The sequence below is a fragment of the Apaloderma vittatum genome, unplaced genomic scaffold, assembly GCF_000703405.1.
Source record: "Apaloderma vittatum isolate BGI_N311 unplaced genomic scaffold, ASM70340v1 scaffold10547, whole genome shotgun sequence".
NCBI classification, from domain to species: Eukaryota; Metazoa; Chordata; class Aves; order Trogoniformes; family Trogonidae; genus Apaloderma; species Apaloderma vittatum.
This window is the reverse complement of record NW_009726787.1, coordinates 162,027-181,436: the sequence shown is the minus strand read 5'-3', so window position 1 is coordinate 181,436 and position 19,410 is coordinate 162,027. Positions and strand designations below refer to the sequence as shown.

The window sequence follows — 19,410 nt, the reverse complement described above, 5'->3', positions numbered from 1 at the left end:
CTAGCTTGTGAATCTTTTTAGATCTTGTCTGCTCTGCAGAAATTTTATGGATCATTGGCACATTTGGGGAGACTGTGGCTCTTGATACCCAGTCCCCTCTGCACCTTTTCAGGAATGTTAAAGTATTTCAATCTCATTTTCAGAATAATGTTTTGAAATACTTAATTTTGAGATCATAGACTTGTAGAACATTTTTGGCTTGAAGAGGCCTTCAAGATCGTTGAGTCCAGCCTTTGTCCCAGCCCTACCAACACCACTAAACCATGTCCTTCAGCACAACATCCACCCGTCTCTCAAACACCTCCAGGGATGGCGACCCAACCGCCTCCCAGGGCAGGCTGTTCCTGTGGCTGACAATGTGTTGGAATGATTCAGATCTGACAATATTTAACTTCAATCTTTTATGACCTTCAAAGATTAGTGTGAGCATTTATTGACTTTGTATGTAAAGGAAAAAGATTAGTACCATTAACTAATGAAACAGGGGTTGTATAATAATTTTATTACAGATTTGGTCCATACAGAACTTTTCTGTAATGCCTTTACAACTTACCCTGCAGCATCCCCTTTTCCAGCCCTGCACTTTACACAACAGCAGAATCTGCTGTGTGTGCGCATAGATCTGTACTGCTGACAGGTGATGGTTAGACTATAGGATGAATTACCAAGTTTATTTTCACTTTAAACCTAAGCAGAGTTTGAACTGTAGCAGCAGACTATGAATATGAATATGTTGTTGGTAAATGTTATTTAGAGCAATACAGATGGGGCTTAAGAATTTATTTTATTTACAGCATCTTTAACTCTTATTTTGGTCATAGTAAAAGGTACTCATTGACACTTTTGATCACTCACATGAATTAGCTCAGCATTTTGCAGTATTCATTCTTGTGACTGGCCAGATTGATCCTCTGCTGAAACTCTGGAGTTGCCAGTGGTCATCAGTTCAGTTATGCCGTTAATTTGATTGTAGTATTATGAGGGGTTTGAAGCATGGGTGGTTTTGGTTTTTGGTTTTGTTCTCTTTTTTGACTTGTCTTGCCTAAGTCATGTAGTACTTGGAAGTAAGAACACTGATTAATGTAACGAAATTTTATTTTTAATATACATTTTAGAGGACAAAACTGACCTTGAGAACAGTGTGATGCAGAAGAAAATTAAAATCCCCAAACTCTCTCTCAATCACATAGAAGAAGCTGGGGAGGTTACAGATTATGGGGAAGAAGATGTGGAGCTTAGACACAGTAAGGTACTGAAGTCTTTTTTTTTTTTCCCGTTTATTTTCTTTTTTTGAGCGCTTGGGGCGTATACAGATGTCATAGCTTAAGAATTCAAGGCCTGGTTTTGATCCCCTTAAAACACTGTGTTTGGTGAAATTGGATCAAATTGTGTCCGGCGGTGGGGTATGGGCTTTCAAAACCTGAGATCGAACCCTTTCCTGTTTATACCATCTGCACTGTTTAACTGCCATTTGAGATTTTCGGAACAATGCTCTTCGGCTTTGGCCCAGAATGCTTTCAATGTCACCAGTTCCATGAATGTCGAGCAGCTGCTCTTGGTGGCACTTGGGACCCCTTTTGCGCTGCTTGTTTGGAATTGGAAGAAGTGCCCTGAGACTTCCCAACTACAGCGGAGACAAACTGACAGGACTGCATCCCTCCATTCTAACTGCCAGTGGCCTTTTTAGATCCAGATGCCAGAAACCTACTATGTAAATGTATTTATTTTTTGATATCAAATGATTTCTTTAAAAGTCTGCCAGCCTTCCAAATAAAATACTGCTCTGTGGTTTCATGTGTTTTGCAGCTGCAGGAATGATACTAGTACGTTTCTTTATGGTGGGCCAGCATTTTTTCTTTTTTTTTATTATTTTCTTAGAACATGTATGGAGCAGGCATAACATCAAATAGTCTCATTTTCTGCCACATTGCTCATGGATATTGTGGTATGCGAATTGATAGTGTCAGCTTCTTGTCTGTATGAGCTCCATTTGCTTTCCTTGCAGTTGCTTGGAAGTTCAAATGCTTTTTCTATATTTGGCCAGTAAAACTTAGCAACTTTTACGCATACTTTAATATTTTAATACCGCTATCTGGGCCCCAGAAAAGAGGTGTGCTTTACTTTGTAGGGCTTGGCAGATGACTGAAGGTAAATTTCTGCTGAGAGCTCAAAGGACGTGAAGCCTCTGCAATGCAGTACTAGTACAAAAGGAGTCAGTTGAGGCTGGATGATATATTGTCTCCAACTTCTGTGTTTTCAACTCCTTTTCAGTGTTTGCTGATAGCGTTAACTCAGTCACTTGCATTGGGCAGCTGGGTATATGTGCTAGAGGAATAGTCAGCGAAGGTTTTGTCTCCCAAAGCGTGGGAAGGACAAGCCAACAGTTCACAGAACAGCTTGGTGTGGTGTGGTGTGCTGCTTTCATCTCTGATGTCATTACAGGTGACAAACGGAGCACATCGTTGATTCTTTCTCTTATCAGAAAATCAGTTGCTGTCAGAAATCTAAATTCTAGGAGTAAACTTTAAAGGAAGAGAGATCCAGATCCACTTATTTTTTAAAATAGAAATTAATTATCTTTATAGATGGAATCAAGTGGCCTATATACATTGAGCTTGCAAGTGTTGCACAAATGCAGAAAGAAAAGCCTTTAACTGGCTCAGAAATTTGTAAATGCATTTAGCTGAATTACACGTGCATGATAGTTATGATGTATATTCACGGAATCTGTTAGGCAAAACATTTTTGCAGGCAGACTTTGTCATGCTTTTTTTGGAAGACAAGAATATTAACAGTTCCCAAGTCTGTAGAATGTTAATTTTATTGCATCTTACTGCTCTCCTAATTTTTTTTAAATTTTTTTATTGTAACATGCAGAGACAAGATGGGAGGAAACAAAGTGAAGGTACACACAAAAGCATTGAAGCAGTTGTTGCGCGCCTTGAAAAACAGAATGGGATGAGTCTCAGTAATACTTCCAGTCCTGAAGAGGCTTTTATGGAGACAACGGAAGGCATGAACAACATGGACGATGCTGTAGTTCCTCGGATTCTGTATGAAGAATTGCTGAGGAGTTACCAACAGCAGCAAGAAGAAATGAGGCACATTCAACAGGAGCTCGAGAGGACGCGGCGACAGCTTGTGCAACAGGCGAAGAAACTAAAGGAGTATGGGGCACTCGTGTCAGAAATGAAAGAGCTCAGAGACTTGAACAGGAGACTCCAGGATGTACTGCTGCTAAGACTAGGTAGTGGTAAGTGCCGGACTTAAATGGGACTAGTTTTAATGAATTTTGCAGGTGTGATCAATAGTAATGGAAACGTATTTGAAGAATAGCAGTGGCTGTTAAACTGGACATTGGATGTTAAAAGGGTTTTCTGCTGTGGCTGTACAATATGTGTCGAATTTGTATGCTATGTACGTCTGGGTTTTTCTTTAATGATAATAGACGTCTTTGTGCTGGTATGGTTGAATCGGAGTTCCATTTTAAGCAGCTGTATTTTAAAGAGTCTCTGACCTACCAGTATATGATGAAAAAGATAATAAAGTGTCATCTGCAAAATATACCGATATGTTCCAGTTTAAAAAGAAAAAGAAGGAAAAAAGAGAAAAGGCAGTGGAATCGATATTTGGGCTAAAACTATTTTATTTTTTTTCAGTTAGGGATTTTGGTTATTGTTATGTAAGCTACTATGTTACCTTCTGTTTTATTCCCTCTCTTCCCATTAGTAGCTCATTAGAATGTGGTATGTTCCTGAACTTCTTAGCAGTGGCTTTAAACAGCCATGCTGTTTGAAGAATAATAGATTGTTAAAGAATAATTAAAAAAAATTATATTAGTGTCCCATTTTTCAACATTTGTTACAAAATGCAGGTTTGTGTAATTTGGATTTAAATTTTAAATATCTTGAGTCAGCTGCTCATTTGTTTTGGTTTATAACAATTATTTAACCATTATGTTGAAATAAATGGGGAAAACAGACAAAATAAAAAGTTCATCTTTTTCATTGAAGATGGTACCTTTGGAACACCTTCAAATATTTTACTAATTTTATATTTGTTTGCTATTAGAATGTGGTACTGCTGTGTTGGAGATTTGCTCGGTGACTGAAACATGGTTAAAACATGTGCATCCAAACTTAGCATGCTTTTTCTTATGTCTGCCTTTTTGTATCTGGAGACTTAATTTTTGCATGTAAATTGGACATTGGCTTTTCTACTTGACTGGAACGAGTGCACGTAATTTGCATGTGGGTCTGAGTCACATTCACGTACAAACCTGAACCGGAGAGCGCATGTGCCTGTGCCGTAGCATGTGTTAAGGTGTGCCCACAAGTCTGGAGCCAGGTTCTCGAAGCAGCATCTGACAATTGAAACTGAGTGTTTGATTTGTGAATGCTCATCATTGTTACACTGTGCATAATTAAAATGTTATTACTATAAACATTCTACTCAACTTGTTAATAAAACTAAATAGGCAAGGTTTCCACAGACTGAAAAACATGATGTGGTTGGCAGTAGATTCCACTGAGCTTTCTAAAATTTTCCTTGGATGGAAAGATGTTTCTTCATCTGCAAGTAGTTAGTTGGAATTTATGTGAATGGAGCAGCAGCCAGATGTTGGTAGGCAATGGGGCTGAACAGCGTAAAACACCAATTTAGTTGGTAGACTTGACAGCGATGTGAGTGGTGAGACCAGCAATGAAGTGAAGACAGCTTCTGCATTCTATCTCATTTCTTTCACTTTAAGAAAGAAAGGATACATTTTTTTTACTTGAGCGAAGTCAAGAAAACTTGGAAGAAAAGAGAAACCAACAAAAAATCCCAAAGCCTCTTGGAAAAATGCTGAATCTTTTCAAAATACTGGGCTTGAATTTCCATTGTATCAATCTGGTACCTGTTTTACAACCGAAAATAAATTTTGATTATGCTGAAGACAAGTTCTTTTAATTTAGTAACATACCTGGACAATATGAATTATAGGTAACTCCCCAAAAAATCCCTTGTTTTTATTACTTGCATGGAATTTTTTGTGGATGACTTGGCACTATGGGCTGTGTCCTTCACAGGTTGTGTGTTTCCTAAGACTTGGTGTATGAACACTGATAACTCTCACCTTTCCTCGTAGCCTCATCCACAGTAGAGAAGCAACCAGATTTCTAGAAAAATCAGTACAAAATTGATGACTGATTAGAAAGGGAGACGTCTTCAGCAAATTATAAATTAGAGAGTCTGATGACATTATGAAAAACTGCTACTTTTAATCAAGAAATAGATACGTAAAAACTTTTTTAGTCATCTTTACTTTTCCAGATTATAAATGAGTTATGTTTGGATATGTGAGTAATCTGTGAAAATTGTTCAGAAAATAGATTACACCCTGAATTCATCTTCAGTTTTTGCAGCGATCTCTTAAACCTAGAGGTTCAAATTACATGTAATTTATGTTACGCTGCACTTCTAGCAGGCTGGACTTAATGCAAACTAATTGCATTTCTGTTTCACCTTAGAGATTTCTATTTCTTTGCATGAGATGACAGCTGTTTTGTGCTGATGAATTGCAGCTGTGGGAAACGTGTGCCTCTTGCCATTTTAAACTTGCAGATCAAATATAGAACAGCCTCTTGAGCTAACACTGTCAAATTTTCAGTCTCCTAATTTCCCATCAATATGTTGATTTCAGTGAGAAGCTAGAACTCAATATATTCTGCTTTAGACCTAGGCCTTCATCTTGGCTACTAAATTCGAGCCACTCTTGCGGGATGAGCAAGGTTCTTAATCTTCCACATGGTGATGCTGAATTGCTCTTTGTTTTGAAAGAGCCTTGAAAGCAGATGTGGGAAATGTAAGTAGTGGAATCAGGTCTGATCTGTGGGGATATACCGAAACTTTTTTATTATTTTGTTACACTGTTGTCCAACAGATCCCTTCCTGGAGGAGGCAGGCATTTGACCAGGGCTCTAGGGACCAAAGCAGTGGGGCAACATGATGCCCATCATGGAAGAGGTTACGATATCGCTCATCTGAGCTCCTGAAGAACATGTGCAGCCAAAGCCTCTTCTCCCCTTGCCTCCTTTGGGATCAGGAGGCACTGCAATTGTAGGCTGTTGCAGTTTATCTTTGTTCCGTTGAACCTGAAAACACTACTGTGCCCTGGTTTCATCAGTAGATAATGGGATGATTTAGAAAACTAAATCACTGACTCTTCTCTGTAAGCCTAACTTTAAAATCTGTGGATTGAAAAAGATAAGAATTTCAATAACTTCTTAAAATAGTAGTCATCTCCAGGGTAAGATTTGTGCAGTTTACTGTGGTAGTATATGGCCAGAAATAGTGAAGTTGTATCAGGGACAATGTTTGAATGTTGTTCACACCCTGATAAATACTGCAATTTCATGTTGTATTGCTGAGAATTAGTGTTGCTCTAAAGTCAGGGGATATATTCACTTTCATTCATAAAAGCTCATTCATCAACACACACACAGCCACCCAAGGGGTTATTTTAAATCCCAGTTTAATGTGAGTGATCCAGTTCACAGTGTCTTGAGACTGACACTAGAGTAGGGAGAAGGAAATGGTATTTGTGTCTTACCATGTGTAAGAACTTTAGTATTAAGTATTTAGTATTTAGTATTTTCAGCTTTTGCATTTGTGTGGCTTTTTGATGTAAAAAAAAAAAAAGTCCAAGTTTACTATCAAGCACAAGTGCAAGAAGTACCATATATGTAATATTGCCATGTCTCAGACTCCCATTGTTTTCGTTCAAGTTCTCATAGACCATGTGGAAAACACAGTTTACCACTTAGAAAGGTATGTTGACCACTTCATCAGTTAGTTTATTTTAGCTTATTTACTAATTTTGGAATAGTGTGTAGTCTAAGATGTGTTTTTGAGGATAAGAGATGGAAATGGGAAGCCTTCTACCTCTTCATCCTATATTTGAAGTTGCTGGCCACTCAGATATTATGGAAATTTTACAGTCAGAAAGATTTTGCAATAAAACATTTGTTTCCTTTTGCCATTCTGAAGAATTGTCTTTTTTTTTTTTTTATGATCCTTATTGCATAAGTGCTATTGTTAGGCCTTTAGATAGTGGCATATTTTTGTATGTCTCATTTATCATCTTTAAAATAAGACGCTGAGTGTGAGAGCGGCAGAGAGAGAAAACATTTAGAGTGTGATGCGTGGTAAATTGGGCACACAACTCCCATTAGCAGTAAAGCAATAATACAGGTTGCGTGTCTAATTCACAACATGCCGGGTTGAAAATGCAGTTGGTAGCAGTTGGAGAAAGTAACTGTGAAGACTACCTAGAGGCAGATTTCTGTTAGGGAAGGAAAAAAACCCAGTAGGTTGTAAAAGACCTTTTAAAGGCTTTCTGATGGTGACTGTGCAAGCAATAAAGGGTGACTTGCAATAGAGGTTTTTCCTGACCTGTTAGAGCTATGGTTCTTTGGGCTTTAATCAGCTCTTTTTCTTGGGGAACTTTGGAAACCAAATCCCAGCTGTGTCAATATGTGACTATAAACAAAACAGTAAAAGACTTCTAAATAGCAACTAGTAAAAGTACTTGAACTGAGCTAAACATTTACTTCTAGGAAGGAGGTGGTGGTACATAGGTGTCTTCCTCAAAGTGATTTTCAAAGTTTAAGAAAACTCAATACAGCACTTTGCTGAAGAATGCGTTCTTAAAGTAACAGTTAAAAGATCACTTCTTAAGTTCACGCTGGCAATTACATCCCTGCATCTGTTTTTTCACACTGAGATGTGTGTAAGCTTAATCAATCCAGGTCCTTCCCCAATCTGAATCAGTTTAGCAGTCTCAAGTTTAGAAAATTTGGTTCGTGTTGCCATACCATTGTACAAGCATGATAGTCAAGGTGCTTATTAGGATTATTATGAAATTACAATTCAAATTGTACATGTTTTTGTGATTATTTGATCCGTGTTTGTGTTGCATATGACTCTTAAGTTTTTTGTTGGTGGCACTGCAATATAGGATTGTCCGAGTTGCCAAGACAACTTTTAGTTGGTGCTGAGTGTCAAGTGGCAGTCAGCTGAGAACATTTAGCTAACTGTGTTGGTGTGAAATAAGCTATAGGATAAATGTCAAATGCTGACAATGGAGAGAATGGTGATATCACTGTATAATAATCTCTAAATGCAGCTGCACAAAGTAGGAGGAATCAGTGCTTTGCTCGTTCCAAGTACAGGAGCTATTTAAGATACGTGACTAAAGACATGAGTTCTGGTGCCAGCTTGACTTGCCGAGTGAGATCAGTTCAGGGCTTGGTCCATGTGCACAGACACGGAGGAGAGATGCTGAGCCGCAACGGTGACCTGATTATTGAATTGTCGTTTGTTGAAGATGTCAGGGCTGGGCTACCAGCACTCTCAGCACCGACCTGCTACAATGTAGTTCTTACAAGTGGGTGAGTTTATCCTTAGTGATTACTGTGGTGTCCAGGGTCTAAGTTGGCAACCTTGCTGTGGTAATGAACCGTCCTCCCTTCGTGGAGCTTCAGTGGCTGCTGGAGCTTCTTGTGATCCTAGACACAAACATCAAGAGACGATGATAGGTTTGGAGCTGTAGCCTCTTCCTAGACTTCTGGTGTAACTGCTGCAATGAATGGGATAATGAAATCCAGTTTACAAATTATTTTTTGTTCTTCTGTCTTTTTTAGGGGCACTTCATAAATTTAATCTGTAAAAAAAAAAAGTTGATGACTGACAAAACAATTATCCTCCTCTGAAGCCTCAAACATATGCGTAGTAGTATTCTGTTGTTTAATCTGTCCTTGAATTTTTGTTGATTACATTGAAAATAAAAGTCAGTGTGTTGGATGGATTGGACAATGAAAATTCTTGTGTATGTGGGGGTTTTTTAAGCTTCGATACTCTTTCTGTGCATAATACTTTAGCATAAGTAGCCTAAGCCTGTTTCCTTCATAGCATCTCTTGCTATTTTTAATATACTTATGCTACATCTAAAGAGATTTCAAATTTCTATGAAATTTGTGATTTTATATGGATAATTTATGTAATTATCACAGTAAATTATGCAGGTTTCTGTTCAACTGCGTAGTAGTTCTTATTTGAAGAATTACTATTTTTGCTTTTGGTCTATAACTTCAGTGTTATTTTAACATAATTTTCGTAGTGTGCATTGGAGCAATCCTATTCATATCTGTAATCGTCCATATGCTTTAAGAATAAAGTTAAACATTTAAAATGAAACATTTTGATGTTTATAAAGCAGAGTTACTTATCCTGCTTTTATTTATTGATGGTCAGAAGTAGGATTTTGGTTTAGACTCTTTCTAACTTTAAAATGAATGTGACTAATGTGTTATTTTATGCTAACCATGGGTGATGAAGTGATTGATTTTGTTTTCTCTGGGATAGCAGACAGCTCTCTTTTCTTAACTGTCTAGGACCTGCCATTGAGCTTGAAAAAGTAAAACCAGAACCAATTGAGCCTGAACCTGAGGTACAGAAGACCTTCAGTGAGGAAGCAAATACATCAACGTACTATCCTGCCCCTGTTCCAGTAATGGACAAGTATATTCTCGAGAATGGAAAGGTATTTTGAATTAAATATAGCGTGAATAATTTGTAAATGTCCATCAGCTGATTTTCTTGTGTATTTTCACGATCATGGGGGTTTCGTATGGTAATAATTTATACAAACTTCCTCAGTTTTCATAAAGGCATGCTATTATGCTGAGGAAAATTTTGAAATTACACAAACGTGAACAGCATAGAGGATGATCCTCAGTGATGAGATCATTGAATGCTGTGCAAAACAAGAGAGAGAATTAAAATATGCATGCACAAGCAAACTGGCACAGTCTTTAATTGGTGACATAAGTAAATCCATTGGATATGGACCAAAGGCAGTAACCCCCATTGTAAAGTTACACTGGTCTAACAGAAATACTTTTTCCTAAAAGGTCTTTAATGTTTTTAATGTGCTATAGTTGTATTCCAGAGAGGCCTTCATGTTTTGATTGAATTGGAGTCCAGTAGATAATTAGAAACCCTGGAATGAAAATGGGCTCCCTTGAATCTGGTAGGAGCGCTGAATTGAGCTGATGTAGTGCTACTTCCCGGATACTTTTATAAAGTTGGTGAAATGCCATCTCGCTACAGTTTGCCAGAACGTGACTGATGGCTTTTCGGATTTCAGCATGTTTAACACATTGTCCGCTCATTTACTGAGGCCTGCTTTTTATAGCCGTTGCTGTTATCATTAAACGAACCTTGTATTTCTTTTACAAAACTGTATGTCCTTCAGAATGGCCTGTGCAGATCCTGCTTTTTAGGGTATGTATCCATTTGGTCCCATAATCTGAGAACCTTTAAGGAGGAACCGTCCATTTCAGCTTTGACATACAGTGGAATTACTGATGGAATAGCAAAAAATATTACATTTTCACATTTGTGTTACAAGATTGACTGCACAAGTGTCTGTCATTCTTGAAGATGAATTCAACATGAGGACAAAATGTATGTGAAAAATAGTGTGATCTTGGCAGTTTGACAGGTATTTGGTTCAGATAGCTTTTCTTGCCTAATGTATTTAACATGTCATTTGCTTGTGTATTTTGTGTGTATTTGTGGAATGGAAACTTAGCATATATTACCTCCTTTTTTCTGCTTAAGGTCTGTGGGATGGGGCACGTCATTAAGCATTTGTATGCAGCTCTTCCTGCACTTTTATTTCATCTGCCAGCTTCTTGGCACTTCTGTTGTTGAAATTTTCTGTCTTTGATGATATTAATATCTCTTTAACTTTCTTTTTGTAATTTTGGCTTTTCTTTAAGTTTGTCTATTTACTGGGGCTTCAGCCAGCTTAGATGCCAGGAATGTGAACTCATAATATATTTAGAGTGTTGAAGGGTGAGGATTTTTTTCAGTTTTCTTTATTTATGCCTTTTTTTCATTATTCCGTTATTGACATCCACCACTAGAAGTAGTTGAAATACTTTTTAGAAATCTTGCCCTTTGTGGCATTGGATTTGATCTTGGCAGGATTCTTTCAAAGGAGATAAATCTCTCCCCTCCGGAGGGAGAACAGTTACTGAAAAAGAGCCTATGGCATTCATTTAAAGAAAAGAAAAGAAGAAGAAAAAGAAAAGATGAAGAAAAAAGAGTCCATCTTCTGAGATACATTTTAGATATATTGCACATGTTTGCACGGTTACGGTGGTGAGCATTGCTTTGAATTTGCTGTTGTTTCTGGTGCATTGTGCTGGAAGGTTGATCCTGCAGTTGCTGAAATTGGGGGTAAAGTTCCAATTGATTTCATCAGGCCAAGGGTCTGGCCCATGGGGCAGCTCTTCCAGCAAGAAGGAAATGGCTTCTGAATCTGGAGTACAGTAAGCTTCCCGTAGCTTTGGGAGTAATAGGAAACAGTACCAAGCCTGAGCTAGAGAGAGGTAAACTGAAACATGGGCAGATTAAATTCCTTCTAGAAAAAGAGAGACAAGGTTTCTGTGACTGTTGGTCTCATAGTTGCTATTACCATAGGTGTTTCATACCAGCGTTAACTTTTTTAAACAAATCAAGCATGTTCAAAGAAGAGATGGTCTGTCTGAAACGTAAATATTAAAAATACTTGCTGTAACTTGTTTTCAGTAACTTAAAAGCTAATGAATAATATAGTAGCTTAAGAGACTAAAGGATCTTTAGCAAAGACAAACCCTAATTTTGGCAGTGGGAAATCAGATTTTTGATCAAATACAGTAGTCTCTACAACTAATACAATACAGACATCCAAAATTTGGCATGTCCCAACATTCCTAATCTTAGTAATTTTCTAAGTAACTGCTTGAAAGAGTCCAGTGCAGAGCCATGAAGATGTTGAAGGGAGTGGAACATCTCCCTTAGGAGGAAAGGCTGAAGGGGCTGGGTCTCTTTAGCTTGGAGAAGAAGAGACTGAGGGGTGATCTCATAAATGTTTATAAATACGTCAAGGGGGAGTGTCAGGAGGACGGAGCCAGGCTCTTCTCAGAGATGTCCAGTGATAGGACAAGGGGCAGTGGGTGCAAGCTGGAACATAGCAGGTTTCACAAAACTGGAAAACTTTTTTACTGTGAGGGTGACGGAGCTCTGGCACAGGCTACCCAGGGAGGTTGTGGAGTCTCCTTCTCTGGAGACATTCAGAGCCCACCTGGACGCGTTCCTGTGTGACCTACTCTGGGTGATCCTGCTCTGGCAGGATCTTTCTGATCTGTCGAGGTCCCTTCCAACACTGAACATTCTGTGATTCTGTAATTTTTGCAGATAACTTCTGAGATCAAAACAGAAGTAACTGAATTATAACTGTAACCTGATGATTTTCTGAGCACAGACTGCTCACAAAATATGTAGAGAGCACCAAGAGTGTGACTTTTTTGAAAGGAATTATGAAGAAACTTGACAACAGAACAGAAAGGAACAAAAAGGGATGTTCATGTTGTGGTTATTACTATTTCTATTTCTGTCCATTACGAAATCTAAATACCCTGCGAACTTGTGACAGGCTTCTTAGAAACCCTTTAGTGTAGAAGATTCTGCAGAAGAGGCAGTTTGCTTTATGGTTTTATGCTTTGAGAAGGTTAAACTTTTCATTTGTTTTTTATAGCATAGCTGGTAGCCAAACCATTCATATTTTTCTACTTAAGTTTTTAAACAATGAGTTGCTTCTGAAGGATGCTGTTGTAATAAAAAATTTCTTCAGGTTATAGCCCTCATTAATAATTAAAGCAGGTTTCTGTTAAAAGGAAAAAATGGTATTTGGTTGAATACAGGCAGTAAAATTATGAGTATATAAAATTTTACAGTAGCTTTTTCCAGTTTTCATTGCATTTAATGAGACTTATGTGATACTGTTCAGATCTGTATGGGTAGCAGGCACAGTTTATGTAACGCCACATGGAAGGAGTAAAACCACAAAAAACTAAGAGCCAAGCAGTTAAGGCAAGCAGAGTCTCCTAATACAGTTTTGCCAGAGAATTTTGTTCACAGGGTTTTTTTTAATTGTGAGAAGGCAGTAAGTTTTGTTAAAGTGTTAGTAGATTTTGTAAAACCTAAACTTTGGATATAACAATCCAATTAATACACGTTTTTGGTATTTTGCGGTTTTACAGGTTATCTGAAAGTAAATTCTATCTTCTTCCTTTCCAGTGCAGTGAACTCTTTTCAGTAATTAGAATAGCCAGGTCATGCATTAGCTTGTTACGGATGATGAGCGAGTGTGGGTCTGACAAAATGAAGTTCCTCACAATGTGAATGAAACTTTCTGTGCTCAGAGGTAGTTTAGTTGTGTGCACTGTACTCCAGGAGTTAGGAGCACAGACTTACAAGGTGTTCTCTGCGGTTCCACACAGGGGACAGTGTTTGTGTCCTGGTTGCACTCATGTCAGACCCGTGCTGATTACTAGTAGAGTTATTTTCCTTGCTTGGCAGTGTCCTGGTTATCAGGACTTTCAGCTCCAACATATACAGTGGCAGCCTAAGGGTGGTACTCAGATTCTCGTCCTGCATTCATCTTCAGTCAGGAGCACTGGGAATCTCAGGGTAGAGATAACAGTATTGCTCTGTGCGAGTCAACCAAGCATAGTCAATGCTCGAGCAGCTTCATTTTGGAGACACTGCATTTCCCAGTACCCATATTATCCTCGTTTACTACTTCAGTGAAGTATCTCTGCTCCCCATTGTCTGGGTAATGGTTGCATGATGTTGCAGCAATGGGTCATTGCCTTACCACAAAACAGTATTCACCATTGTAGAAGATAGGCAAGTTCATGACTGCTTTGGAAGTTTTACAAGGCTTCCAAACTCTCTTGGCTTATAATGAAATTGGAACTCTCAAAATCCCTTCTCCCCTTCTAGCTGCTTTAAGCAACCAGGCTGAATTCTGCCAACAGGTAGAGGATATGACTTAGGAAGTATTTCGCTCTCTACTGACTCCGAAATACACGTTTGGTAAAGTCTGTTTAAGCCAAAGGGAAGCTTTCACATTAAAGGCAATATTTCATCTTGCTCCAGGGTTAGGCTGGTGCAACTGTTTGGTTTGTATGCTGTGCATACCTTTATAATATTGGGTGTGTTTATTGTTTCCTTCTTGTGTCACTGTTCCTGACCATAGTCTTTCAGGAGACGGGGACTTTCAGGCTGTGCGGGGCTCAGGGAGAAAGTAGAGAGAGAGAGAAGAATTGAATATAAAAAAGAACTATATTATGTAAGACATTGACTTGAACTCCCTGACTCACAAAGGTGAAGAAGTTTCAGACCTAGGCAAAATGGATTTGTTCAGCCCTAACTACTGTTATTATAGTATCTAATATTAATGTTCCTACAGCACTTGGATACTGTTGTATGCTACGTTCCATAGATAAGTTGTTATTATTGCTACCTTCTAGGTCCATCTTGGCAGTGGAATTTGGGTAGATGAGGAGAAATGGCACCAGCTGCAAGTAACACAAGGAGATTCAAAGTACACAAAAAATCTAGCGGTTATGATTTGGGGAACAGATGTTCTCAAGAACAGAAGTGTCACAGGAGTTGCAACCAAAAAAAAGAAAGATGCCGTTCCCAAGCCACCTCTCTCACCTCACAAATTAAGCATTGTCAGAGGTAGGTTATTTGAAAACTTTTGCTTCCTGCTTTGGAGTTTAACCATTAATCACTGAGTTGAAAGATGCTTCTTTTCAGCTCATATAAAATTAACTGATTAAAAACTGTAACTCAAATTGCTATTGCATTGTGAAGTGAATATATATACAGGAAAAGTAAAACACATTGCAATAGCTGTGCACAGTGCAGGTCTTCACAGCTGAAGAGTTGTACCTTGATTTCAGTGAAGGTTCAAGAAGATTGTCACTTTAAACCACTTGCAGGGCAGGACTTTGAGCCTGGAGAACAACACGTTGTTCTGGAATTCATTTATAACATAATGATCTTTTTAAAATGCATATGTTACTTTTAACAAGCCTGAGAGTAGCTTTACCACATTCTTTCATCCAGAATATAACCAACTCTGGCATGAGACACAGAAACCATTATAGCTGTGACTATAAAAATACGCATACCTTCAAAGGCAAGAAAGAATAGTTTTGCCCTTTTAAGTGGAGGAAATGGAAATAGTAAAAGTTAACTGTTGCGCCTGAATTGGAATTTGAACAGGAAGTGTAAATCGCTGACCTATCTGGCAGGAGAAACTGTAATGATGCTTTCAGTAAGCTGAAAGCCTAAGTCCGTGTATGTAGTGCTTTGAGAGAGAGAAGGCCTCGTTTATTTAAAATGAACAGTGAATTTCAGTCCCTTTGTATCATCATGCTTCTGTTTTGCATTCATTTCTGTCTCTTGGTATATCAGGCTACTTTTTAAGTCAGAACTCTGTTGGTTCCTTGTGGAATGCCTACTGAAACTGGATTTTTAGGTTTTGCGTCCATACTAAATTGCGGTAGGGCTAAATAAATCTCCCTATTTGATTGAGCTTTCTTACTCTGCATTTCTTAGTTGCTCTGTGCTCTTAACTGTGAATTTTCAAAGAAATCTGCCTTGCAAGTACTATGTTTTGGAAATAAGATTCCTCTCTGAGTGTGTGCGTGTCTGTGTTATGGGGGGAAAAGTTGGAAACTCATCTTTGTACTGTCATCTTTCTTAGTTTGTAAGAAATGAGTAAAAGACATGGAGGTTGTTTACTAATCTGCTGAAAGAATATATGTGGGAGTACAAGCTGTTCCATGCTAATTTTCTAGTTCTGGCAGGGACCTTGTGGTACAATCCTAACACATGTAGCAAAGTAATGATGTACTGGCCAGGTAAGGAATCCACTCTGTGGCTTTCCTTATCAGCTTCTAATGGGAAGCAAAATCGGTTACTCAGATGTGCACTTGCAAGCGCGCAGTAAAGAGGGGTTATTCCTCACTGGCCCGTTGCAAAGGGTTTCCTAGTTTCCCCACTGGAGGCTGTTGCTCCTCAGCACTGCTGCCAAGTTGCTTATTTGAGATTTCCCTCTTCTGCTTCAGTGAGGACTGCTCTGTGTTGGTTGAGCCATGTAAATAGTAGCTTTCTTTTGACTCCCCTCGTTTTTGACTACAGGGAGTTTGGGAGTATGCTCCAACAGATACATGGTGAGAGGCAGATCAGGCCCTTCCTGTTCTTCTCTTCCATGCTCGCCAGCAATTAAGCTCTTCCCTATATCCTCATTTTTCTGCATGTTTTGTCATACTTCTGCTTCTAGCCTCAAACCCCATTTAAATTCTGCTGTTCCACGCCCTGGTTTTCATTGTTCCTCTTTCCAGTGTTTCTTTCACTTTGTCTTTGACTTCCCTTTTTGTTAGACTCAAGATTGTACAGTCTTCTCCTGAACCAGATAAACCTCATGGCCAATGTTTTATGTGGCAGCAGACGGACTTCCAATATCAGCAGTACTGGGTAGCACATAACCGTGATTTTTGTGTCCTTCGCATTTGTGTCAGTGTTAGCAGGTCTTGCCCCATCATGCCAGCAGTGTTTCCTGGAAAGCTGGGAGTGATCAAATAAGAAATTGTTATGGAGAAGAAAAGAAACAAAAATGAGTAGCAAATCGACCAATGGTGAAATGTGAGGAAGTTAGAGTTTAGGTAGCCAATGTTTGTATCAGACATCACAGAAAGAAGTAAAGCTCCTTGTTAGTCTTTGAAGTCCGCTTGAATCTTTGGTCCAGTCAGAAATACAAAGGGCTATGGGTATCAATATGCTCCTCTAAAGCCAAAAGACTAAAAAGCAGCAGGGGCCCCTAAGCCTGCATCATTCTGTGACTACTGAACTACTATTTCTCCAGCCCCTCATAGAAATGGAAGAGATAGAAGAGGAAAAACTGTGATGATCATGGATCTGACTGGGTCACTGACTTTAAGAATCACAGCTGATGAATTGAGTTCTGTCAGGTGATTCTTTGCTTGATACTGTGGCTAAACTGAGAACATAGCCTGACTTTTCCTGGAAATTCACCTTACTAGGTGTATCTGCCGCAACCTAGGAGTATTCCTGAGGCTGTTGTAGTACAAGCTTGTCTAGAACCACACTGGGGATTTTTCAGGTTCTCAGTGACGTGCCTCTTCTTAGTGTCGTATTTCAAATCATAGCTTACTGGTGATTTGCATTTCAACTATCCGGCTGCATGCTGATGAACTGTACTTATTTTGTATTTAGTACCTCTTACAACATAAAATTCACATTGTTTTAGATGTCCTCATCCTTCTGTGGACACAGAATAACATATTTAAAAGATTATTGAATGACAGCATTAGATCTTAATGCGTGTGATATCTTTAGCTTCTTAAACCCCCCTACCGTGTATTATGTAATAAAGAAAAGTATGATTCATGAGCACTGTTATAAACCTTGTTAATGCAAAATAACCTTTTGTAAAACTTCTGAGAGGTTTCAGAATTAACTGCAAAGCATGCATAGTACTTAATTTTGATAACTTTTTAATATGATACATTAGAAACGTTGTAAACCATGTTAATTAAGCGATAGTCTCTATGGCTTTCAGTATATGAGGCAATAAACGGTTACTGGAATAGATTACTAGGCAAAACAGAACAGAGTTTGTTTCACCTGCCTGGGAAGCCTACACACCAAATACACTGTTCTGGTTGTGAAAACAACACAGCAAAGAAACAACCCCAAACCTACCTTTCACTAAGGAGTTGGGTGTGTAGCACCACCACTGATTTCAGTAACCTCTGCGGGATTCTGGCATTGACCTACAGACTCCGTGAAGCAGAATTGTCTCAACTTTCATTACCTTCATTGCTTTTGCAGTTATTTCTATTGCTTGCTTTTTGTATTCCAGTTAAGTTCACAAAGTCTCTTGTGCAAAAGTGCAAGAAGATGGCTCTCACCCTGAATAATCTACTAATAAAAGTGAAATATACCCAGGGACAGGGTAAAGAACATTAATGTATGTTGAACAGATTTAAAAAATAGAACTAATCAGTTAATGTCTTCTCCTACTGGTTACTGCTTCTCTTTGTAACCATTATCATTTACTTACTGTCTTGAAGGTGTGAAGGTAGGAGTGACTCACAGGGAACTGTATGTAACACTTCTGGTGAGTCTGTTCACTGAGGAAAAGAATCTAACTACTGTGGAGATATGGAGAAATAGAAGAGTTAGACAGGCAAGAATGACACTGTAAAAAGTTGGATTTAGCCTTGTTTCTGTATAGAAAACCTATTAATGTAGTCACAGCATAACTGGAAGTTGGTCATGCCAAAGATTCAAGCCTGTTGAAAAATCTTGACTTCAACCTGATAGCTGGTGAATCAATGAAAGCTTCTGTTGTCTTGCCACAAATACACACAGTGCTAACTCAGTGCAGTCTCTTGTGTAGTGAGCCCAACACAGGGCTATATTGTTTTCTAACAATATCCTAATGGCTCTTTCCTTTTTCTTTTTTCTCTCCAGAATGTTTGTATGATAGAATAGCACAAGAAACTGTGGATGAAACTGAAATTGCACAGAGACTCTCCAAAGTCAACAAGTACATCTGTGAAAAAATCATGGATATCAATAAATCATGTAAAAATGAAGAAAGGAGGGAAAGTGCAAAGTACAATTTGCAATAAATTTTGGATTTTTAATAAAGTCTTAGTGTTTTACTTAAGTGTTGTTTTTTGATTTGTGTGCCATTTTTGATGATGGGAGAAGCTGACTTGAAACGTTACTCTCATGTAACTGATTCATTTTCTGAGCAGTACTGTCAAAGCCTTTCTATGGTGTAACCTGCTTTTCAATAATGTAAGATATGTTGTAACTCCACTCACAATGAAATGGTGAATTTTCAAAGGTTTTTTCAATGACTTGCAGTATGTTAACTGCAGTTCTGTATATAGGTTGTAATTCTGTGAACACCAACACATTTCCTCTACATTTTGTTTTACTGGAGTTAGAGGATCTAGGCTGCAGTAAACATCTGCTTAGAAGGAAGAACTGTACAAAATCCACTTTGCTATTGAAAAGGGTTTTATTGTATTTTACAAAATGTTTTTCTGAACTGAAATTTTAATCGTTTGTTTTTCTAAATCATTGTTTTGATCTCTAACAATATATTTGGTCAAAAACACACAAAGAACGCTTCGTTTTTACTTATTATCTGGTAGATAGATCACCATTGCCGTCATAGTTTTTAAAAAAAAGAACCAAAACCAAAAGAAACAACAAAGAACCCAAAGCTCTAAGTTGTAAAATCATGATAATTTATTTTAAAAAATAAATAGATCTAACGGCAGTTCTTTTTCAGGCACCAAGGCACTTTTCAGGTACAAAGCTCTTCAGCATCGTCCATATTACTGTATCTGTAGTGTATTTGTATTTTTCAACAATGTAAAGATTGCCAGACTGCGGCAAGTTTGTATATATATAATA

General features: G+C 38.2%; 1 protein-coding gene across 1 annotated transcript; it reads left to right on the top strand.

Moving 5' to 3' along the window:
- Positions 1 to 1,115: 1,115 nt before the first annotated feature.
- BEND5 (BEN domain containing 5) lies at positions 1,116 to 18,611 on the top strand (the record flags this gene model as incomplete). The annotated part of the gene is made up of 5 exons (XM_009873425.1): positions 1,116 to 1,249; positions 2,878 to 3,253; positions 9,435 to 9,583; positions 14,409 to 14,622; positions 18,451 to 18,611. Coding segments are annotated over 5 exons (1,034 nt in total), but the record flags the coding sequence as incomplete, so codon positions are not given.
- Between the last annotated feature and the right edge of the window lie 799 nt (positions 18,612 to 19,410).